Here is a 25,132-nt window from a genome sequence, read left to right as displayed (position 1 = left end):
ACCTCCCCTACCAGTGGACTTGGGGAGGGGCATGAATGCAGAGGGTGGAGGAAGGGAGGGATTGGGGTGGGAGGAGGGAGGGAACCACAGGGAGGATACAAAGTGAATAAAGTGTAATTAATAAAGAATTAAAAGAAAAGTAAAGCAGGAAAAAAAAAAAAAGAGAGAGAGTGATTTGGAGCAGCCAGTCAGATTGCACTTGCAGTTGAGAGCACAGAGCAGTGAATCCCTGCATCCATGCTGGTGCTCCCTTAGATTCCCTACTCTTGGAACGCAGAGCCTCCTGACAAGTCACTGGGCCACTCAGTGTGGACAGGCCTTCCCATTTCTAGTAGTGTAGTCAAGAGAATCTCTCAGAGACATGTTCACAGGCCAATTTGGTCTAGATAACCCCTCACTGAGCCTCTCTTAGGGGACTTTAGATTGTGTCAAGTGGAAAATTCAAAGTAACCATCACAGAAGTGCACAGAGGTCACTGCAGGTGTGTAGAAGGGCCAAACGACACCTTGAGACAGCAGAGCTTAGCAGTGTCATCCACATGGACATGTTTTTGGGAGCACTATGTGATGATGTAGCTTGCACAAGCTTCAGAACGCCACCGAAGCTGGGGAGTATACAGTATGGTCAGAATCCCTGCAAGGAGGCCTTGTGCATTTCATGTGTCATGAAATGAAACTTAGGTGTGATGGAGGCTCCAGGGTGTTGGAGATGCCAGGGCCATGGAGAGTCTCCCAAAGGAGAGCAAGCCTATAAGAGAGGCTATGTAAGCTGCAGACAATAGAACTAGAAATGGCCAAAGCAACTGGACTCCAGAGAATGCCACCAAGTATCCTGATGCTGGATATGGATTTGGCCTTGGTCTAAGTCTTGTTTTGATCCATTCGCTTTTTGCTATGCTCCCATTCCTCCTTTTTATAATGAAAATGCTTACTCTGTCATTGTATGTTGGAGGTATGTAACTTTGTTTTTAATTGTGTAGGGGCTCACAGGTAAAGAGACTGTCTAAGTCTTACAAGAGACTCTGAACCTAGACTTTTGGACAATGTTAGAATATATACCTGATGGTATAATCGTCTAACTAGAAAACCCCAGAGCTGTTGATAACAGTGACTAGCATTACTATGATTCCAATTCTCTAAAATTTTATACATATAATACAATTACAGTTAAGTTCCCTACTCTAATTATAATGTGATGAAAATTGTCCTAACTTTGTATGGAATGATAACTGTGTATGTAGAACATGGTATAAAGTTTAGAAAAAAAATAACTTTACTAGAGATTTGTCTAAGCCTTTGGAGAATAGCTAATAAAATGACCTTAAACTGTAAAGAGACAAGGGGCTGAAGAGATGGATTGCTCAATAAAGTATGTGCCTTATAGGCATGAAGGCTGGCGTTCAGATTCCCAGAATTAACATTAAAAAGCTGGACATGGCAGTGTGGTACAGGTGAAACCCAGTGCTGGAGTCTCTACAAGAGGACCCCAGAGGGCTGCTGCCCAGGTAGTCAAGACAAGTGGCAAGCTCCAGGGTTAGAGAAAGACCTAGTCAAGACAAGTGGCACGCTCCAGGGTTAGAGAAAGACCTAGTCAAGACAAGTGGCACGCTCCAGGGTTAGAGAAAGAACTAGTCAAGACAAGTGGCAAGTTCCAGGGTTAGAGAAAGACCTAGTATCAAAAAATAAGAGGATGGAAACTGAAGAGGTGGCTTCCAGATGACTGGAATTTAATTCCTAGGACCTGCATGGTGGTTGCCAACTGTTACTCCATTTGCAGAGGATCTGATGCCTTCTTCTGACCTTGGAAGGCACCAAGCATGCCTGTGGTGTACATACATACATACATACATACATACATACATACATACATACATACATGCAAGCCACTCATACACATAAAATGTGTAATTCTAAAAAGAATTAAAATTTTTAAACTAAGATGGTAATCAATTGAGGAAAACACCCAACTTTGACCTCTCATCTGCACGCATGCACACATATCCCCCCAAGCACACACAAATGGTTTAAATGGAAAAATAACTACATACAAAATATACCTAAAAGTAGAAAAAGAATTACTACTTGCAAGAACGGGTTACTAAAGTATATAAAAAATTAGTACAACAGAAGAGAAAATTCAGTAACAGGTATTAATACACAAGAACTTTAACATGTTAGGTGGTTAAATGTTTACTTAATTACTTAGAACACTAATACAGTGGGAAAAGAGTGAAACTGGGCCACTGTCTCTCATATCACATAAGATGTATTAAACGGAAGATTCCAAGGAACCATGCATACCAATGTTTTAACCAAGATTCATCAAAAATAATTAAAAAAAAAAAACACCATTTGGTTACACCAAAATACAAATTTCTGATATGGTATCATAAAAATTAAATAAAAATATATACTTTAGAAAAACTGAATATATAAAACAATTAACATACTATACAAACTGCGCGTTAAACTTAGTAAGTGAAGGCTGTGAGTGCTGCCTCCCATCGTTAATCCCAGCACTCAAAAACAAACAAAATGGCTAAAAGAAGCTGGGACATGCACACACATCTGGATCCCAGCACTCAGGAGGTTGAAGCAAGAAGGACGTGAGTTCCGGTCAGCCTGAACTCCAAGAACATAAAATGTTACCAAGAGAACCTTCAATGCATCAACTTTAAATCGGTGACTCAAAGTCAAATAAAACCAGTGAGCCACTGTTACTTGTTACAGTTTTCTGGACTAACAAGATGGCTCAGAGGTACAGGCAGTTGCTATCAAGCCAGATTATTTGAGTTTGAGCCCAGGGCACACATGGTAGGAAAGGACCAACCTCCACTAAGTCCCCCTCTGACCTCCACACACGCACTGTGGCAAACAAAGGATCCCCCACACACACATATAAAATTACAATTAAATTTTACATTTTTTCTGACTTTATAGTGCTACTGAGTGAATGTCTCCTTTTTTTCTCTTCCAACACTCATCTCTCTCTCTCTAGATTTTAATGAGTTCATTCCATCAGAACGCACTGTCTCACAACTCAAACCTTCTAAAATTCTGCTTTTATCATTATATTGATAAAAATGTTTCAATACTATCAGGTACAAATATGTATTTGTTAGACTTATTCCCAAAAACTGTCTAAAATTCAGGATTCATGTTTAAAAAGCAAAGGAAAGAAAAAGCTTTAGAATGCTAGATTTGGCAACGATTTCTTGGCTATGACACCAAACACATGGGCCACAAAAGCAAAACACAGAAAGGGGGGCCCAGTTGAGATTGAAAATGTCTGTGTCTCAAAGAAAACAATAAAAGGGCTTGAGAAGGCAACTTATGTCACGGGAAAGTCACATACATGATAAAGTGTTAATATGTACAACTTATGAAAAACTATAATCCAACAACAACGAAACAAAACAGCAACATTTTAAAAATGGGCAAAAGACAATTCCCTGTGAAAGATACCAAATGACAGTAAACACCCAAAGCATTAAATGGTGCTAAACATGCAGAGATGGGAACCTGGCACATTATGGTGGGAATGACAAATGCCAGGGTCACTGTGTGCCACGGTCACTGGGGAAACAGTTTTGCTCAAATGACCTAGCTGTGCTGCCTCTCAGTATGTATCAGAGAACCCAGAACAAGGGCTCAAAAAGACATTTACATATCATCCTCACCGCCCACACGCAGTGGGTAAGAGGTGGAGCCCGAGTGTCCACTGGATGATGAAGGAAGAGCCAAGAGTCCTTACAAACACATGGATGACTGTTGCCAGTCAGAACTGAAGGGAATTCAGACACCTGCGACAACACAGATGGCATTATGCTAAGCAGCCCCCCTGACACACACACAAATACAATACCATATCACCTCCCTTATGTGTGTCAACTCATAAGAACAAAGTAGACAGGTGGCTGCTCGAGGGGACAGGAGCTCAGTGGCTATAACATTTCAGTTTTGCAATGTGAAAAGTTTCACACATCTACTGAAGAAGACATAAATATATGTTTAAACTCCTGAACTGAATAATTAGAAATGCTTGAGGTCATGTGTTTTACCTCAGCAAAAAATTATAAGGAATACTACAATTAAGTTATATACTCAGCATGAAGTTTTGAAAACCTTAACACTTTAAAGTTTTAGCAGTAAAGTTTTAGTAAAACGTATAAAAATGAAAATAAAATCTGGATTCATCTTATACAACAGCACATGCTCTGTTTCCCTTTGGCATCCTAAGCCAGCAATCTCCTAGAGACGATGAGACAGCAAAGTAAATTCCACTTTGTTTTGATGAAATCTTACTTTGCACTTGAAAGGTCTCTCATATACCCACTTAATCCTGCCTCATTAAATGTCAAAATTACAATCATAAACACTGAGAAAACACAGTTATCAGCATTACTATTAGACATATTTTCAAGATAAATTAACACAAAACTGTTAGGATATTAATAACATGGTAGACACTTCCATGTTAGGGTTAGATGCTAACATCAAGAAGGAATTCTAACCACAGGAAACTAAAAAGCTTCTGTAAAGCAAAGGATACTGTCATCAGAACAAAACGACAGCCTACAGACTGGGAAAGGATATTCACCAACCCTATATCTGACAGAGGGCTAATATCCAGAATATATAAAGAACTCAAGAAGTTAAACAGCAACAAATTAAGTAATACAATTAAAAATGGGGTACAGAGCTAAACAGAGGATTCTCAATAGAGGAATATCGAATGGCTGAAAAACACTTAAAGAAATGCTCAACATACTTAGTCATCAGGGAAATGCAAATCAAAACGACCCTGAGATTTCACCTTACACCCATCAGAATGGCTAAGATCAAAAACTCAAGTGACAATACATGCTGGAGAGGATGTAGAGAAAGGCGAACCCTCCTCCATTGCTTGTGGGAATGTAAACTTGTACAACCACTTTAGAAATCAATCTCGTGCTTTCTCAGAAAATTAGGAATAGTGCTTCCTCAAGATCCAGCTATACTACTCCTAGGAATATATCCAAAAGATGCTCAAGTATACAACAAGGACATTTGTTCAACCATGTTCATAGCAGCTTTATTTGTAATAGCCAGGATCTGGAAACAACTCAGATATCCCTCAACTGAGGAATGGATATAGAAATTGTGGTACTTTTACACAATGGAATATTACTCAGCAGTTGAAAACAAGAAAATCATGAATGGTGGGAACTAGAAAAGATCATCCTGAGTAAGGTATCCCAGAAGCAGAAAGATACAAGTGGTATATACTCTCTTATACGTGGATATCCTTAAAATAGGATAAACATACTAAAATCTGTACACCTAAAGAAGCTAAGCAAGAAGGAAGACCCTGGGTAAGATGATCAATCCTTACTCAGAAAGGCAAATGGACAGGCATCAGAAGTGGGAGAAAACAGGAAACAGGACAGGGGCCTACCACAGAGGGCCTCTGAAACACTCTACCCAGCAGGGTATCAAAGCAGATGCTGAGACTCATAACCAAACTTTGGGCAGAGTGCAGGGAATCTTATGAAAGAAGGGGGAGACAGAAAGACCTGGAGGGGACAGGAGCTCCACAAGGAGAGCAACAGAACCAAAAAATCTGGGCACAGGGGTCTTTTCTGAGACTGATACTCCAACCAAGGACCATTCATGTGTAGATAACCTAGAACCCCAGTTCAGATTGTAGCCTATGGGAGTTCAGTCAACCAAGTGGATCCCCTAGTAAGGGAAACAGGGGCTATCTCTGACATGAACTCAGTGCCAGGTTCTTTGATCACCTCCCATTGAGCAGGGGGCAGCCTTGGCAGGCCACAGAGGAAGACAGTGCAGCCAGTCCTGATGATACCTGATAGGCTAGGGTCAGATGGAAGGGGAGGAGGACCTCCCCTATCAGTGGACTAGGGCAGGGGCATGGGAGGAGAAGAGGGAGGAGAGTGGGATTGGAAGGGGATGAGGGAGGGGGCTACAGCTGGGATACAAAGTGAATAAATTGTAATTAACAAGAATAAATAAATTAAAAAAGAAAATGAAAAGGATAGCCGTATATATGAATTACTTGTGTAAATGATCCTGAACCTCAAGTTCAAATATGTCTCATATGACTATAGAATAAAGCACAATGTAATTTGTTGGAAAAACAAAAAACAAAAGAAGAAGGAATTCTCTTTACCTAGTGCCTCCTTCTGCAGATCAAAGCACCTGGACTGCAAGTTTGCTTCATGTTGTTTGGATGCCTGCATCTGCTGAGTCCTTAACATGGCTGCATCCGACAACAATTTGAGATTTTTCACTTCCTCTTCGAGGCATGAGTTATTTCTCTGGCACACTGTTAGACTTTTATTTAGCATATCTATTTCTGTAAAGAAAATTCAAAGTTTATAAACAGAAGACATTAAATCACATTTGTCTAAAAATTGATTTTCGGTTAGAAAATATGTGAAAATAAGATGATGTTTCTGAGAATACGACACCTGGCCAAAAGTTAGAATTACATTCACTAACAATTCTGAAAAGAAGAAGAAAAATGGCTGGATGGATAAACAATGTATCTTTTTTCTTAGCCTGAAATCATACCAAATAATAATACAGACTGTGTTTACATTCTCATGTAACTGCGAACGGTATAATGCCTGTGGAGTGCCCTGTGATTTGTTGGAATGGTATGACACACAAAGTCAATTTAAATGCACAGCAGTAACTGGTTGGGTAGCATTTCTAAGACAGAAACTAGCCTAATTCTCAGTGGTAAGCATGAAGAGGATCGGAAGAATGAAACATTTAAAACGAGCAAACTGTGGGCATAAAGTATTTAATACTCAACAAATATATTTTAATGATTCTAATAATAGTGTTTCCTAGAGTGAAACCACAACTTATTGTAGTAATTCAATGTCATTACTCTCTTTCCATATAATTCTTAAATGGCTTTTTACAGTTCTACTTACATTTCAATGTGCTAATTTCATATAGCTTCCTGGAAAATGCACAGAGCACATGATCCATCAAAATAATTATCAAGTTTTCCCTCACCAAAGTCTTCAATACTGCCAACAGAAGCCACCACTAAGGTAGCAAACATGCAATAAAGAACGTGTCCATTGTACAACTGCAACTAATTATATTGATGAGGATGTGGCCTATCTGAGTCTCTGGACAGTTTTCCAGGAGGTCTACCTGCTGCTGCCTTCTCTGGCTAGCCTAAGTGGTATGGTGGGTTCAGGTGTGACTGGGTATCTCAACATGTTGGCTTGCTTTATTGTTCCTGGGGGCTGCCACATCTGCACATGGAGGAAAAGTCAAAGTGGAAACCCACAGGCAGACCTGGGAGCAGAGGCAGTAAGGCCAGCAGATGATGACAGCAGGGCACAGGCAAGAGAGAATGTCCTAAAGGATGGTGCAGGAATGTAGTCCAGCCAGGCGATGTTAACACCTTTAAACCCAGCACTTGAGAGGGCAGCGTACGCAGATGTTTGTGAATTCAAGGACAGCCTGCTCTGCAGAGCAAGTTCCAGGCCAGCGAGAGGAGACACAGTGACCTCGTGAGATGAGAGATAGTAAGAGAATGACGGTGAGAAAGAAAGCAAGGGCGTAAGTGAGAGAGAGCAGGAGTACACGATCCAAACAAAGGCAGAAAACGAAAGGCTCTTTAGATGGCTAAAAGGCATGTCTGGGAGAAAAAAAAAAGTGACATTAAACCCTGCCCTGAGGGGTTGAGAAGAGGCCCTGATAGCTCTTTTCTTTTAGTTCCTTTTCAACCTCTCAAATAGAAAACCCAATGAATTGCTGGGATCAGATGCGTGCTTCCACTGCGGTGCAACATTCCACGGCATTTCCCCCACTGAGAGTAGCTAATGTGCTTGTAAAAATTGTGACTGTGAGTCTTGTTTCTGTGAGAGTAATGACCAGCACGCTAGTAATATGAAGCTTAAAAAAAAATACAGCTTGCCAAAGTGAGATAAGTAAAAATGTTCCCTGGGTGTTTTCAGAGCCGTAATGGCTGCCTCCTATGTCTGAATACAGTGTCCCGTACTGTAACATCTGCCCATGCTCAAGTCACAATGACACTGCAGAGTAGGACACACATGCTGCCACCTATTTATCATCTGCCAAAGTGATTCTGCTTTGGCTTGGCTGCTGCTTCTGTTAGTGAACACTATTGTTTCTAAAATAGCTAATGTCAATGTGACTTTCTATCTGACATTAAGAGGCAGAATCCTCCAGACAAGTTTATTTGTGAAATATAGTCTATTTCCATGTATTCATGGAAAAGTACAGCAAAATTTCTGAACTAATGGGAACTAAAACACTTTCAAAATGGTATTAGGAAAGTAAACTCAGTGAAGGTGAGTTAACTCCACCACGATGAGGTAATGTGCCTCCATCAGTTGATCGTGGTGTTTACATACAATTCCACATTTTGCCATTATATACTTTTGCACTTGCCAGATATTTGTCCCAATCTGGGGTTTAGAATTATCGCCCCTACCAGCCCAACCTATACTTGTTGCTGGGCCCAACTCTGCGGCTTCTGTTTGAGCACAACCTTAAGAAATAATCCCATCCTTACACATTGGTCCTGACATAGCTCACGTGCTAGCCCACCACAGAAGCCTTTTCTGAGCTAACCTACATATTTCACCCCAACTTGCACACTCGCTTTGCACTGATCACAATTTAGGCCAGAGATAACATCTTATTCCCCTGTAGTTTCCCCCATCATGCTTCAGAAATAACAGGAGCTGTTATATGCAGAAAGGCTTCTAGTAGAGCTTCTAAACGGTTCCTAATCTGTTAGTTCTGAACATCCTGAATAAGTGTTTGCTTCAGTGTCATTTTGGAGGCAGGCATTTGGAGCTAGATATGCTTTTAATGCCAAACTAGGTTAGACAATTTAAAACATCCCCCCTAAAGACCTTTCAGCAATAGAATCAAACATGCTCACTTTACTCTTAGTTTCATCTTATTTATTTATATTAAAAGTGTGAACTCTAACATAATTTTGTACTTGATTTCTAAAATGTCAAGAGATTCAGTAGTGGTGGTGCTGGCACAGGCCTTTAATCCCAGTACTTAGGAGGCCGAGGCAGGAGGATCTCTATGAGTTCAAGGCCAGCCTGGTCTATGGAGATAGTTTCAGGACAGCCAGTGTTACACAGAGAAACCCAGTCTTAAAACACAAAAAGGAGACAGAGGCAGAGACAGAGACAGAGAGACTCAGAGGGGAGTTGCAGCTTGGTGGTCGGATGCCTGCACCTATGTGTGAGGCCTTGGGTCCGATTCCTAGCATTAACCACCAACAAGAGTCATTAGCTAAAGCAAGTACTAGTTAATTTCTTTACCTTATTAAGATTTATTTCTGTTCTATGTAGTCCTGAGCTTAGACAAGTGAATGTACAGTTATATTGGGTCATTATGCCATTATAAGAGCTCCATACACTTATTATCAGGGAATTTCAATGTTACACTCACTGTAACATTCAGCGTTAACAATTTCAGTGTTAATTCACGTAACTTTAACTTTAGTACAGTAATAGGAAAGGCCCTTAAAAACTGTAGGTATTAAATGAAGGAATTAAAAAACATTACATTGATTCTTTTAAAGAACCCTTTTATTTTGAAATAAATAGTTTACAGAAAGTTACAAATAGATGTCTAAAGAGGCTCCATTTCTCCTTCCCTCTCCTCTCCAGAGAGGCTGCTAGATTTAACCAGCTGTGCACAAACTCATTGATGTGTGTGTGCTTGCTCTATGCCATCTTGGCACAAGCGCTCTCACTTGCTTCCTAGTGCTGTGATAAACACCCTTACAAAAGCATCTCGGAGAGGAAAAGGCATGTTTCAGATCACAGCTTACAGCGCACCATCAGAGTAAGTCAGGGCGGGAGCGCAGGCACAAACCTGGACACGGCAAGTGAGGCAGAAGTCATGGAGGAATGGTCTTTACTGCTTGCTCCTCGTAATTTGAAGAGCTCGCCCTGCTTTCCCATACAACCCAGGACCACTGCCCCAGGAGTGGTAGTGTCCACGTGGGGCCGGGCCTCCCCCACCAGCCAACAATCAAGGAAATGACCTCACACACTTGGCTTCAGGCCAGTCTGATGAGAGCAATTTCTCAGCTGAGGTTCTTTTCCCAGGTGACTCTCTAGTTGTGTCACGTTGACACAACAACCAAAAAACCCTGACTAGGACATGTAGCGTCATATCGTCACGACCATAAGCAAAACATGGAATCCCAGACCACCAGGCTCATTTATGCTGTTTACAGCAAGATCATTCTCCATCCCACCAGTGACAGTCCTCAATAACTACTCCTTTTTGCTTATACCTACAATGGCCTTATGTCAAGACTGCTATATAAGTCAAACACTAAAGATTTTCAAGATTGAACCACTTTCTGATTGGATTTAAGCCCAATCCACAATACAGAATTCATGCCTTGTACCATTAACAGAGCCAAAAATCCATGTCTGGTTATCCACCCTATGGCAGAGTCTACTAATATTCTTCTGCTAAACTGTTGCAGGAATGTACTATTCCTATGTTCTATGTGCCGTCTCTCAACCTTCATCAGAGAAGCTTCGGACGGTGAGTTATACAGAGAGCCAAAGCCGGGCAGTGTGCAGAGAATAAGAGAATGGACAGCTCAGCTCTACGCAGGACATCTCTGTCATATTCCCTCTCGCAAAAGCCCAGGAATCATAACAGAAGAAGAGGTTGAAAAATTATGAGAGCTGGAGTTATTTGCCAGACACAAGGCCTTGGTACACATGATCTCACAGTGGCTGTGACTCCGTATGCAAGATCAAGCCAAATAAAAGCCCAGCATGAATGAGAAAGGGACCAATCAAGTCCCATCCTAGCTGGAGAGCTGTTGGCAACTGTTTGTCGTTGTGGGAGGGAGCCTCGGTTTTTAGGGATTTGGCCCCCAAGAGACAACCCAGGTTCCAGGAGACAGTCCCATGCCCAAGCATACACAGGCAGCACTAAGCAGACTCAGTGGCCTTGGAAAAAAAAAAGTATCTGAAGTTGGAAAAGAAAAGTGGTGAGGAGGATAGCAGAGGGCTGGAGAGTCATTTGATCAAAACACATTTGATGAGTTATAAATTTTTCAAACAATAAAAAAGGAAAACCCTTATGAAAAGATCTGAAATGGCTTTTTTTTAACTTGGAAATATTTCCTTAATGTGATTTCAAGTTATTGCTTGTATTAATAATTATTTCCGTTTGTTGCTGACTTGGATTATATAGAATGGTATAGCTCTGTTTGTCCGTCACCCATGGAAAAGTATCTGGACTCTTTCCAGTTGTGAGCAATTATGACAAAAGCTGTTACAAACAATTAAATACAGGTAGCATGTTTCAATCCAGAGCGGGCTATGGGCTGAGGGGAAGGGAGGGCAAAAGGAGGGAGGGAGGGAGGGAGAGAGGAAGGGAGATTAGGATAAAAGTGACAGACAAAAGCACCCGTGCTATAGTTCACATCATCCTTACCATTTTGTAAATCTCAAAGGAGAATTTTTAGTTTTTAAAGTGTGGAAAAGTCATCTTACTACTAATTTAGACTAGCAGTATCAACTGAAGCAAATATACTACAGAACCATGTATGTAATTTAAAATTTCTATTAATGGTGTCTTTAACTCCAGTCACCTAAGTTTCACACTTCAAAGAGGCGAAAGCCACATTTCAAATGCTCTACAGCCACAGATGACTGTGGCTACCACAGTGGACTGTACAGTACATGTGACACTTTTTCAGACTTTACTGCTCTTGGCTTTGCGGATATACTTAATTTATGTCCTAAAGCTTGAAGGCATGGAAGTCGTAAGTTCCTGTATCCACTAGACACTCTGCTTTAGATTTGAAGTGCATTCAAAGCAGCTGTACAAAACCCAGCGTCAGCACCTTTCACGTTCTGCACCTACTTGTCCCAGCTGGCACACCTGTGTCCTGGGGCTGCGATCATGCCGATAGTGGTGAGCAAGAAGGAAGAAGACCTCTTAGTCAGCAAGATCTCGGTGCCACACACCCATATGTTGTGCGCTCCCCTCTTGTTTGAGAACGGAGTATGCTGTCCTTGCGTGTGCATTTCTACCTTCCGGCTTTGGAAGAAGACCCTGTTCTTCTCCTAAAAGAACCTGAAGCCTGGTACCAGAGGCTATACGGTAAACAACAAAAATCAATACATGGACAGGAATACTCCCAAGAGAGAAACAGATCATTTGGAATGAAACATAGGATAGAGAAGTTTAGAAGAAGAAGGCTTTAGGACAATCTGCAGAGATCTCGTGGAGGAGGTGACATATAAACTGAAACATGAATGCCAGGAGTTGGGAGGACATTAGCCAGTTTCCCTTGGTGACGCTCAAATGTTCTCTAGTGCAGCGATCTATCATACTTATCTTTAATGACCTCCTTTGATGAGCCTATGTTCTTAATCTTGGAGTTTATCAATGTTTGTTCTTCTATAGTCCTTACTTTTTTCTTTTAATCTAATGTCTTCCTTCAGGTTTTTAAAGTTTTCATCATAGAGGTCTTTTACTTCCTTGCTTAGATATAATCCAAGGTGTTATTAATCTATTGTGCATGTTTGTTACCTGGATTTCTTTTTCAGTGTGTTTGTAATTGTTCTATAGAAAGGCTATTAATTTTTTTTAAGTTGGAGATTTTTGGCATCCTGCCACTTTGCTGGAAGTGTTGATCGCTTATAAGACGCTTATAGGAGTTTCCTGGAGACGTCTTTAGGGTCTCTTCTGAACAGAGTTGTATCATCTGAACATAAGGGTGCTGGGGCTTCTCTGTTTGTATCTTTTGTAGTTCCTTCACTTGTCTTGTTGCTGTAAGACTGAGCACTCTATTGAGGGAAAAGAGAGGGGAGAGTGGCAGCACAGTCTTGTTCCTGGTTTTAATGAGAATGTTGTCAGTTTTCCCCTTAAAGCATAGTGTTGGCTAGAGCACTGTCACATACAGCCTTCAGTTACATTCCTTACTATGTTCAGTTATTTTCCCCAATCCTTACTATCTCCAGCACTTCTGTCACAAAAGATTTTGTCAAAGGCTCTTTCTGCATCTAATGAAATGATCATGTGGCTTCTGACCTTGAGTGTGTCTACGTGCTGATCACATTTACTTATTTGTGGTTAGTGAACCATCCCTGTGTTTCTGGAACGAGGCCAATCTGATGTGTTTTCAGGTGCTCCTGTCTGCAGGCTGCAAGATTTTCGTGAAAAAACTTTTTATCTATGTTCATCAGGGGATGGGTTGTATTTGTATCTTTATCTGTTTTGGTATTTTCAATGTTTCTTCTACTTTATGGAACTTGAAACAGGTTGGTTTTACCTCCTTTAAGAAGGAGAATTCTGCAATAAATCCATCTGGACTTAAGCATGTTTTTTTTGTTTGTTTCTTTGTTTGTTTGAGTTGGGAGACTTTTAAAATGTTTTTAAAATTGCTCCAATCTCATTGCTTTTTGTATAGTTCTACTTAAGTAACTGATTTCTTCTTGGCTTAACCTTGATATGCCAGACACAACTATAAAATCATTAATTTCTTTCAAGTTTTTTCCATCTTAGTGGAATATATGTTTTAGAAGTATGTCCTTATGATCCTGAATTTCATTGCTTTTTGTTCTAATGTCTCACTTTTCATCTCTAATTTTATTATTTTATTAATTGGGTGTTTTCTCTGTCTTTCTCTTGATTAACTAAGCTAAAGAATTATTTATTTTATTCATTATCTTTTTTTCTTTTGCTTTTTCTTTGTTTATTAGACAGGGTCTTATGTATTCTTAACTGGCCTGGAACTCTCTACATAGACCAGGCTGGCCTCAAACCCATAGCGATGAGCCCTTGTGCTACCACACCTAACCCAAATCCTTATTTCATTCATTCCTCCATTTTTTTCATTTTTATTTCATTAATTTCTCCTCTAATCTTTATAATTTCTTCCCATCTAATACTTTTGACTTGGTTTGTTTCCAAAGCCTAAGAGAGGAAATATTACTTCCCAGAATTCTGATTTTTTTAAATGCATTGATTGCTTTCCTCTTAGAACTGCTTTCACTATATCCTATAGACTTTGCTATGCTGTTTTTATTCAATTCTAGGAACTTTTAAAATTTCTTGATTTCTTCAAGGAAACATACAGAATGATCCCAAAAACCAAATGAATAGTAAACAAAAGCAAAACTACCATGAGACATACATGTAAGACTAGAGATTAAGAAAACAGAAAATAAAAACTAAACTGCACACTTCTGGGGTTAATCCCTGACGCAGCTGTGCTGAGTTGGAAGCTTCACCTTCGTAGAGTGCTCTTATTCACAGGATGCACCTGGTGCTGGGTCAGCTGGGAGCTGTTCACTCCAGAGCCTTGGTGTCCCTGTAGTTCTGGCATGTGGTGAAGGAGAGACTGGAAGGCCTTTTTTGGTGCCTGCCTAAGACTCTTGCGTTCCACCTTGCCTCCTGATGCTACAGGCAAGCTGTATGTGAAGACAGACTTCCCTGTGGTTTTGACTCCTCTCCCCAGGGTAGCTGGATTCAGCCAGATGGTCACTGATGCCAAAGGGGGAGATCTCACCTGGCCTAATTTTTTTTGGCAGATTTTGTCTCTTGCAAGGAAGCAGCTTATTGTGTATTAACTTGGCTGTTTTCTTTCATCAAGTTTCAGTGGTTGCTGGGTGACCAAACTTCTTATAGGGAGATCACAAACTTCTACCCAGTCCAGATAGGGAGCTTACAGCACGATGAACTATGGATACCACCACGGTTCAAACGGATGAACCACGAGTTTTATTGGGATTACTTACAGTAACAGAAATGACTCAGCAACAGCTGCATCCTCAAGGCCCAGCCCAGCATGGGGTCCCTGCCTTGAGGTCCTTCCCTTCATAGGGGTGGTAAGCAATAAGGCCTTTCCTCTCCAAGTTGCTTTGGTTATCATGTTTATCACAGCAACAGAAAACAAACTAGGTCAACTGCTATTGCTGCCTGGTCTACAGTTACTTCTTCCACTCATGTATTCAGCCCCCAAAGCCATGTTGGTTACAATCAACTTCTAAATTCTTATTAATATTGATATTTTGACATGAAAAATGAATGTTTTTAATGTGGTCTATATGGTGGATCCTAATGATAGTATTTAATCTTATTGACATCTACAGTAGAGAATCATTTCCAGAGGTTTTCAATTTACATTGTCTATATAAATCATGGCAACACTACCCTTGATAAAGATAAACTTATAAAGTGTACAGATAGTGAAACTTGAAGTAAAAATCCCTGATCCATAGGTTGATGCCAGTTAACAGGCATGAAACATTACTAATCTCATTAAATTCCATCCCAGTTCTTGGGTGAAGTTACATGTTAAAAGGAATTTGTTTTAGAGACTGGATCTCAGCATGTTACCCAAGATAGCCTTGAATTCCTTGAATAAATCGCTCCCCGAGCCTTCCTGGAGCTGGAGCTGGAGCAGGAGGCATGCAGTGCCAGGCTGAGCTTATTGAGCAACAGTTATCAACAGTAGGCTTTAACAAGTCAGTAAACCATTTTGTAAACGGATGTGCTGTCATCCAGGCTTTGTTGCTCCATTTACATTGAACAGGAAGAGCAGATTCCATGATTCTCAGAGTCCCAGGATTTGAGGGTGGCAGATGGAAAGGGGGCTTCCACGTCAAGCCAGCTTTTCCTGGCGCCAATGAGTCAGCCTGTCCTTTGAACCTGGGCGGTAACTTCTCTAGCAATGCAAAGTCCTAAATGGTGTCTCTTTCAAGCATCAAGCTGTTCCATTGACAGCCTGGTATTAAAGATCAAGTGTGATAGTTGATGCACCATGGAAGACAGACGCCAAGGCCACCCTTAGCTACATGGGGATTTAGAGACCGATGAGCTAGAAACTCTGTCCCCCAAAGAATGTTGTTTATTGAGGCCATCTTCATCAATTATCTTAACCAGATATTCCAGATAATTTGATGCAACTTCTAACTCAGCATTTGCTGCTTTGTCTTGCACACTTATCTTATAAAGGCTTTTCTTTTTTTTTTTTTTCCCTTAAACCTCCTGAACCAACTTCTGGTAGCTTCTCCTATGATTTCTTATTTCTCTGGACCTTCATGAATTGAAGGTCAGGGATTTGTTCTAAATGAAGCTTTAACATCAGAGAATGTTGCGGGCAGAAGCTTTATCAGTAATAACTTAGTAGGAAGGCTGTTTTTCTTGTCTTCTATATGTTCACTGAAGTAGCACTCTGTACTTCCCTCAAGAACTTTGCTTTCACAACCTAGAATACTGTTCCAGGTCTAGAGGCCTAACTTTCGACCTATCTTGACTTTCTCACTAAGCACAATTATTGTAGCTCTTGAGCTAAAAAGAGAGATTTATAGCTCTTCCATTTTCTCCAGCACTTAGCATTCACTGTGGGATTATTAACTGGCCTAATATTGATACTTCTGTTTTAGAAAGGTCCCAAAGAGAGTGAGAGACATGGAAACGGCTGTTTTTGAACAGTCAGAACACAGGAAACTTGTTAAAGGTAGGTGCACCTTCTTACATGGGTGTGGTTCATAGTACCCTAAAACAGTTATAATAGTAGCACCAAAGGTCACTGTTTGCTATAAAAGATTATAAAATAAGAATAAAAAGTATTGTAAGAATTACCAAGATATGACAGAATGTGCGCTTACCAAAGTGGGCACACATCATGAGACTTGCCCACTAAAGATGGCCAGAAATCTTCCATTTATAAAAAGATGCAGTGTCCGCAGAGGGCACTAAGAAAAGAGATGCCTCTGACATCACACCTCATCCAGGGCGATTCAGTTTGCTCTGCACTGACTGCTATATTGGGGGTATGGACAATATTTTTAAATATTTCTCTCCAGGTCAAGAAATTTGGATTGTGTATCAAACACTGTGGGTAGTCCATTATGGAGCCTCAGTTCCATTTTGCTTCCTCAGAAGAGTTTTAAGGGGGCTGGAGAAATGGTTCAGCAGTTAGGAGCATTGATTACTCTTTCAGAGGACCCAGATTTGATTCCCGGCCCCCACGTGGTAGCTTACAATGGTCTGTAGCTACAGTTTCAGGGCATATGAAGCCCTCTCTGGATTCCTTGGGCCCCAGGCACAATTAATGGCACACAGTTATACACAGAGTAAAACATTCATGCACATATACATTTATATACATATATATATATATGGATGTTAAATATATATATATATATATTTTTTTTTTTTTTTTAATTTACGGAGTATTTTTTCTATTCGTTCTACTTTGGCTTGATGAGCAATAAATTTAGCTAAATTCAAACTATAAGGTCTATCCTGCAGGGAAGGTATCTGTTAAAGGATCAATCATTTTTGTCTAAGGTAGGCTGCTCAGTCTTCCTTGTGTACATGTACTCCAGAGAGAAGCTAGAGATTTGGAAAGCATTCCATGCAAAATCTGGTCTCTCCCACTGTCTCTGCACCTGGCTATTCCCAGAGGCTGGATCTGCCTTGATCTCTGTCCTCTCATCTTCAGGTTTAAAAGAACACATTTTTCTTTCATACTTTTTGTTTCTATGTAGAATAAACAGTATCCTGACCTTTGTCTACTCACCTCTAAAAAATAGAAAGAAAAGGAATTCACCCAGTTCCATATTCTTTTTCAATATTTAAAATAATCTTAGCAGTTTTAGGTTCACAGTAAGAGTGAGGGAATAAAGCAGAGTTCTTACGTACCTCCTGTACCTCCTGCCCCATCCCCCACCCCACCTTCCCTCCTGTGACACCCTGTACCACCGTGGTGCACCTGGTTCAAGACAACCAACAGCGGCATTATTTACACAGAGCTCCTTTACACCAGGAGACACACTTGGTGTTCTATATTTTGTAAATTTTAGCAAATGCATAATGATGTTAATGTACCATTACAGTATCTTAGAAAATAATTCCCACATCTTAAAATTCCTCTGTGTAATATGTAGCCGACGGGCAGCTTGGCCTTCATGTGGGTCCCCTAGAAATGGGAGAGGAGCCTGTCTCTGACATGGACTCTGTTGCCTGCTTTTTGACCACTTCTCCCTAGAAGATGCTCTCAGTCCTGATGGACTTGATGTGCTGCTGTGGGTTGCTGTTGGTGGGGACTCCCCTTATCTGAGGAGTAGGGGATGGGGGATGCAGGAGAAGGTGGAGGGAGGGTAGGAGCAGGAGGAGAGGAAGGATGTTAAATAAATAAATAAATTCCTCTGTGTGACACGTGTTTACTTGTCCTTGCCCCTAACCCCCTCTCAGTCACTGAAGTTCACTGTTTTATAGTTCTCCCTTCCAACAGGTCACACAAATGTAATATATCACACTGCCTTTTCAGACTGACATCTTCACTGAGGAAAATATTCACTCAATCTTTGATGCTTCTGCCTTTATGTGCTTGGTTTTGGTCTCGCAGCAATATTGAATATTTATGTTTGGTATTTATAATTATTTTGGGGGGAGCTGATCTAACCAGTTATTGAGATGAAAAGAAAAACTTTAAACAAATCCATATGCTTAACAAGAGTAATCATACTTTTGAGTAGAGCTTAAAATGGAGGTACTGTAGCTTACGTTAGATCAGTACAGAACTGCTGCACTCCAGGAGTGGAGTGGACCTTAATGCTTCTTTACAGTTCCAATCAGCCACCAGTTTAAAAAGTGGAGCCTCGGGCCCAACAGGCAGAGAAATACTAGGATTGCATATCTATTATGTACCAGTTACAGACAAAGCAATTAGGCTGTAAATATATGTAACAAACCTGCTAAAGCTGTATCACTTATAGATTTAATTTGCAGAAAAACTTCTCCTTTCAGTGAAGTCCAGTTTTGAAAATTATCATATATTTCATATTTAATACTGGTTAGTTCCCTTTTAGTAAAATTAAGTAATAAAAGAGTCTTATTCCAGAAGTATTTGTATTCTGAAAATCTTTGACTGCAATTAGTAAAACAAAAAATTAGGATTTTTAAACACAGAAAGCACAACACATTTCTTCAAAAGTGGTTTATCATGATCATATATTGCTTAATGAAAATAATTTTAAAAGTGAAAGGAAGATGTCGACATATTAGGCAGAGGCAACAGATATAATCTGAGAATAGTGAGATACACTGAATTATACAGCAATGCCAAAGTACTTCTGTTTTTTTTTTTATTTTATTTTAATGAAAAGAGGACATATGCGTAATTCACACATAGGCCAAGGGAGTCAAGCAACTGGCAACCAGAGCTGCTGGCTCACTACTGGCTTTCTTGAAATGGGCCAAGGAGAATAATAATGTAAAAATGTTCATCTGGGGGACTAGAGCAATGGGGAAGAGGTTAAGAGCACTGGCTGTTGTTTAGAAGACCCAGGTTCAGTCCCCAGCACCCACATGATAGCTCACCGTCCTCTATCACCCCAGTCCCAGGGGAATACGACTCCTTTGGGGGAAATGTATGCATGTGGTGTACTGACATTACTGTGCATGCACACATACACACGTACACACACACACACACACACACACACACACTGTGCGAGCAGACCACCTTCAAGCATCCGTTCAGCAATTCTTTACTGACTACACATAAGACACTTATGAAAGGGAAATAATGTTCAACAGGCAGTTAAAAATCATGAACTCAGAGAATGAAAATGTTTGTGATATTAGAGAGCGGATTAAAAATAAAAGCCCAACATTCAAAAATACTTTTCTAGCATCTTTTTTTAGTTATCCTGAATCTGTGTCACTTATGTTGACTTAATCTATTTTTCTTTTTCTAAGTGCTAAAAGTTACTGAAATAAAGAATCATTTTTATAAAGGTTCTCAATGTATTCAAGGGCATGCATTTCCTCATTTGTTTTTGTTGTTGTTGTTTTATACACTGGTTTTTATCTTTATGCATTATAAACTTTCCAGAGATTCCATGGGAAAGTGTTAACATCATTTGTGTTGGAGAGTTCTAATTTGAGGGTCTATATTATCACAGAAGGGTTTCTGTTCTGGCAGATCACATGGCCAAGAAGCTGCTAATCGAGAGAAGCCAGAGGGGCAGCTCAGCAAATACAGTACCGCCACTCAAGTGTGAGTCCTCAGCTCTGATTCCCAGCACTCATATAAAAAGTCAGCCTGACAGCGCGTGCCTATACCCCAGTGTAGGGCAGGCAAGAATGTGGAGCTCCCTGGAGCCTGCTGGTCAGCCGGCCTCGCTGAATTAACAAGCTCCAAGTTTAGTAAGAAGACTTGTTTCAAGAAATAATGCAGAGGGTAGAGGAAGACATCCATAGCACACATGCGCGCCGCGCGCGCGCGTGCGCGCGCACGCGCGCGCACACACACACACACACATCAACATAGACATGGACTACACACTAATCACCACTCTATACATACACACAAAAAAATTGCATTAGCTACTATGCTTTCATTTTAAATGTCACTACAGAGGGAAAAAAAAGCAAGGTGTTAACAGAACAAGTGTTTGCTCAGTTACTTTTTATTAGTAAAATAATTCAATTGATATAAAGACAATAAGAAAGTGAAGCTCTTTTTATTTTTTTTCAAAATTAGAATCCATATTACTAAAACGTTTGGATATTCATAAAGTAAGCATTTACTGTTTGTTTTTAATACTGATAACTTTCAATTCTTAAAGATAATCTTACCTGAACATTTTGGATTGTTTTTGTTTAATTTTTAACTCATGCTGTAGATGACCTAATTCTTTCTGTACTCTCTGAAATTCATTTTGTTGCATTTTTAACTGCATGCTCATATCTTGAACTCTAAAAATATAAACAAACAATATCACTGCACACTTCAATATTTCTAATAAAGAGCATTTTAAAATTAAAATTAAATGTAGGTAAAAACCTACTTTATACATACTGTATTAGGAAAATAACTGTATACAAAAGGATGCAGAAAACCACACCAAGAGTTAGTATTCTAGGTGATAAGAAAAGTAATTACAGGTAGGAAGTAAATATATAAATAGTAATTAAAACTTAATTTTATTAATGATGTATATAATTTAAAATGTTAACTATTACAAAAATTATTATAAGAAAAAAATCATAAACATTTGCTCTTATCCCAATTCCCACTGCCAAAGGCAGATGCTTTCAGTTTTTCCTGTTCCCTCTAGTATTTGTCTCTACTACTAAATAACAGGTTTATATTATTTATTAATATGAGTGTTAACTTTTAATACAAATCAGCTAAGAAATGGTCCATATGACTAAGACTTGAACATTATCTCAGACACACACAATTTCTAATGAACCATGATGGCATATACCTATAATCCCAGAACTCAGGAAGCTAAAGCTGGAGGATTGCATCAAGTTTAAGGCAGAGTTGCTCTTCACACTGAGTTTCAGGCCTGTCAAGGCTACAGAGACTTTTCTCGAAACAGAGAATTCGGGGATGTGATAGTCTGTAATGTTTTCAGGACCCCACGGCCTACTCTCTGGTCTTCCATGAAGGGGTGTTTACTTCATTCTCATGGTCCACAATGGTGAAAGAAACGTCAACCAGTACATTCCCATCTCAGAACAAAAGAGAGTACACTTTTAAAATCAATCCTCGCAAAGGACCCTCGAACACTTCTAAACTTAAAGCACATGTTACATTTTGCTTCAAGCCAAATTAGATGGTGTACTCCTTGACCTGGGAACATGGGTCTCCAGGCTTACCAACAGCTCTGCTACAGAAGAAGAGAACATGAGCATTGCAGTCAAGCAGCAAACAGAAACAGGCCTTCCTAGACATCGCTAGACACCCTCACCTGCCTCCTGCCCCAGCCCTTTCCTTATCTTTTCAATATTGTTAAAACAGCACCTATTAAGTCACATTCGGTATTCCCTTCATCCTCGCTGCAAAGCACATTTCATGTCAGATTGCATTTATTATTTGTCAATGGAATGATAACAGTCTCCCTTTTCTTCTCTGTTTTCTGTGTTCCTCCCATGAAATTTTCTGACTTTTTGCCAAGAGGCAGGCTTCCCGGAGTTCTCTGGTTCAATCCCCTCTCTCTGCTTCTCATGTGACCACATGGCAATCACCGGGATTTTCCTCTTCTTTCAGAAACTGCCCTTATGTCATTCTCATATAACAAGTACATGTATCCACTGCTGCTCAAGTCTCTCCTTCTTGGTTTACTGCTTCCGGTGAAATAAACTCGCTAGCTTTCTCTACGTTCAGAGGCAAATATGAGATGCTGAATGTCTGAGATTATAGCCCAGAGAACAAGACCTTCGAACAGATAAATAAAAGAGAGAAGAAACCCCTTTCTTACTGAAGATTTTTCATTAATGAATGCAGAAAGAATAAAAAAGAAATATCTACAATATAATCACAATAAAGAACTATTTCAGACAAATTCTCCTGACAGTTATGTTAAAGATAAGTGAAGGTTAAAGATAAGTGAAGGTTTCAAGGAAAACAGAGCATGTAGTTTCGAGTTATCTGCCCCATTTATAAAAGTTAATGATTTTACAGTGGGAAAACAAGAGAAACCTCACCAGAACATGCAGATGTCATCACGTACCCCTTGCAACATGCTGACAGGGGCCATCACTTATGTGGTGCTCCCCCACCCCCCAAAATGATCTCAGTTCAGATAATGTCAGACAAACACAAATTACACAAATTGCAAGACGTCTTTGAAACAAGCAGAATTTTCTTTGGGGGGAGGGGGAGGATGGTTGAGACAGGGTTTCTCTGTGCAACCTTGACTGTCCTGGACTTGCTTTGTAGACCAGGCTGGCCTGGAACTCACAGAGATCCACTTGCCTCTTCCTCCCCACGTGCTGTCATTACAGGCGTGCACCACCGTGCTTGGCTACCAAAATTCTTTAAAAGTCTCAAAGTCATTAAAGGCAAGGGCTGAGAAACTGCCACAGGTTGAAGAAAATGCGAACTCTAAGAACCAACATTCTAAACAGAATTTTGGACTAGAAAAAAATGAACATTAGCTGAAAAATGATAAAGTGAAATGAAAACTGTAGGTCAACCAGTAGTATTGTGCCAATACTAACGTGTAATTTATAACTGTACCACAGCTATACAAAACTAATTAAATTTGAGAGAACCAGGGTGTCTGTCAACTCTGTGCACTATTTTTGAGACTTTGTGTAGTTTACAATTATTTCAAATTTAAACATTACAAGTGACAGGCACGGTGGTGCATACCTGTAATGCTAGCACTAGAGGCAGCAGAGGCAAGCAGACCTCTGAATCTTAGGCTGGCCCAGCCTACAAAACAAGCCCAGGACAGCCAAGGCTACACAGAGAAACCCTGTTTTGAAAAGCCAAAAAAATTAACAAGTAAAAAAAAAAAAAATTACAAATGCATGACTTCTGCACATACAATAAGTAGCTTTTATATGTCAAATATAGCTTTAATATAAAATTTAGTATAAAACAATAGTGTCTTTTAAAATTTCGTAAGTAATATAGTTGTTTGTTTTTTTTTGAGATGGTGTTTTTCGGTGTATCCTTGGCTGTCCTGGCTCACTTTGTAGACCAGGCTGGCCCTGAACTCACAGAGATCTGCCGGCCTCTGTCTCCCTCAGTGTTGGGATTATGAGCGCGCGCACCACCGCGCCTAGCTAATACAGTATTTTATTTTAAAAAAGACAACCTTCATGGCCACCTTTCATAACCAGTACATTCCCTACAGCTCGTGTGTCCTTTTGCCTGCGCTCTCTTTCCTCACCACCTGGTATTTGATTTGTGGTGGCACACACCTTTCGCTCCATCACTTGAAGGCAGGGACAGCTGGATCTCAGAGAGTAGAGGGCCAGTCTGGTTTACATAGCAAGTTCCAGGGTTACATAGTGAGACTCTGTCTCAAAAAATTTTTTTTAAAGAAAAGAAATTCTAGACTATGGTCATACTTAGGCCTATTTATATGTTCACATGTGTATACACATACTCACATGTATGTTCACACATGCAGACTATAGGTTAAGATTTGCATTTGAAGATCATGATTTGTTTTCTTTTTGAGTTTGGATCACCTCACTTAATATTCTGTTTTCCAGGCCCACACATTTTCCTGCAAATTTCATTTTTCCTTACAGCTAATAATATGACATCTTCCATGTATACATACATATATATGCAGTGATATATGAAAATGTTTTAGATAGATAAATAGATAGATAGATAGATAGATAGATAGATAGATAGATAGACAGATATTATCCTTTCATCTGTTGTTAGACAGCCAACCTGGTTCCATTACCTTGCAATGAACATAAGTGTACAAACATCTTTATGGTAGTATATAGATTCTTTGGGTGTTACAGGGTGCCCACAGGATATGACCACTCAGACACCCTACTGAAAGTCTTTATTCCAACCAACTAGGACTACACATATCAGCCCTAAGTGCAGCTCCAAGTCAAGAGCACAGGGTTCTTGAAGGCAGAAACCATGTCCTGGCATCTGAGACTCGGCAACGGGGGCATTTTTAGAAGAACAATAAATAAAGTGTGGGCCTATCAAATGTTATGGCAAAACAAAACAAAATAAGAAGAATGAAGTAGATCTAGGACATGAAATCAATCCCTATGTTATAGATGAAACAGATTTCTATCAAGATTTATCAAGGAGAAGAAAAAGTAAGATGTAGTGTACACATCAGTAAGTATGTCATGAAACCATTGTTTGCATGTCATCAAATATATATACACATACACGTATATAGTTGTTAAGGTTTAAATGAGAAATGTCCCCCCATAGGCTCACTTGGTCACCAACTGGTGGCACTATTTGGGGAGGTCAAAGGACCTTTGACCCTTGCTGAAGGAAGTATGTCACTGAGCACAGGCTTTGGGAATTCATGGCCTTGCCCCAGTACCTGCTTGCCTGCTCTCTGGTTCCTGTGTGTTGTACATGGCTGGACATGATCTCTCAGCTTCCTGATCCTGCCCCCAAGTCTGCCTGCTGTATGTTCCCCTGCATTATAGAGCATCCCTGTGGAGCTGGAAGGTGAAGTAAACCCTTCTATAAGTTGCTTCTGGACAGAGTATTTTAACACACACAACTACAAAACAATAGTACAATACTTCAAACTTCAGAAAAAACAGGAACAGCTTTTGCCATTGCTAACACAGGGTAACCT

At 40.0% G+C, this 25,132-nt stretch overlaps 1 protein-coding gene across 1 annotated transcript in view; it reads right to left on the bottom strand.

Annotated features, from left to right (window-relative positions):
* Lekr1 (leucine, glutamate and lysine rich 1) overlaps positions 1 to 25,132 on the bottom strand; it is a 175,612-nt gene that overhangs the window by 75,896 nt on the left and 74,584 nt on the right. The window contains exons 4-6 of the mRNA XM_055596834.1: positions 20,664 to 20,783; positions 18,773 to 18,948; positions 6,172 to 6,357 (exon numbers count right to left, since the gene is read on the bottom strand). Coding sequence (XP_055452809.1) covers positions 6,172 to 6,357; positions 18,773 to 18,948; positions 20,664 to 20,783 — 482 coding nt within the window. The remainder of the gene's footprint in view (positions 1 to 6,171; positions 6,358 to 18,772; positions 18,949 to 20,663; positions 20,784 to 25,132) is intronic.

This window comes from Psammomys obesus, unplaced genomic scaffold (assembly GCF_907164565.1).
Source record: "Psammomys obesus unplaced genomic scaffold, mPsaObe1.curated_primary_1811, whole genome shotgun sequence".
NCBI lineage: Eukaryota > Metazoa > Chordata > Mammalia > Rodentia > Muridae > Psammomys > Psammomys obesus.
Note: the sequence above shows the minus strand (reverse complement) of the source record. Positions and strands in the feature narration are given on the sequence as shown.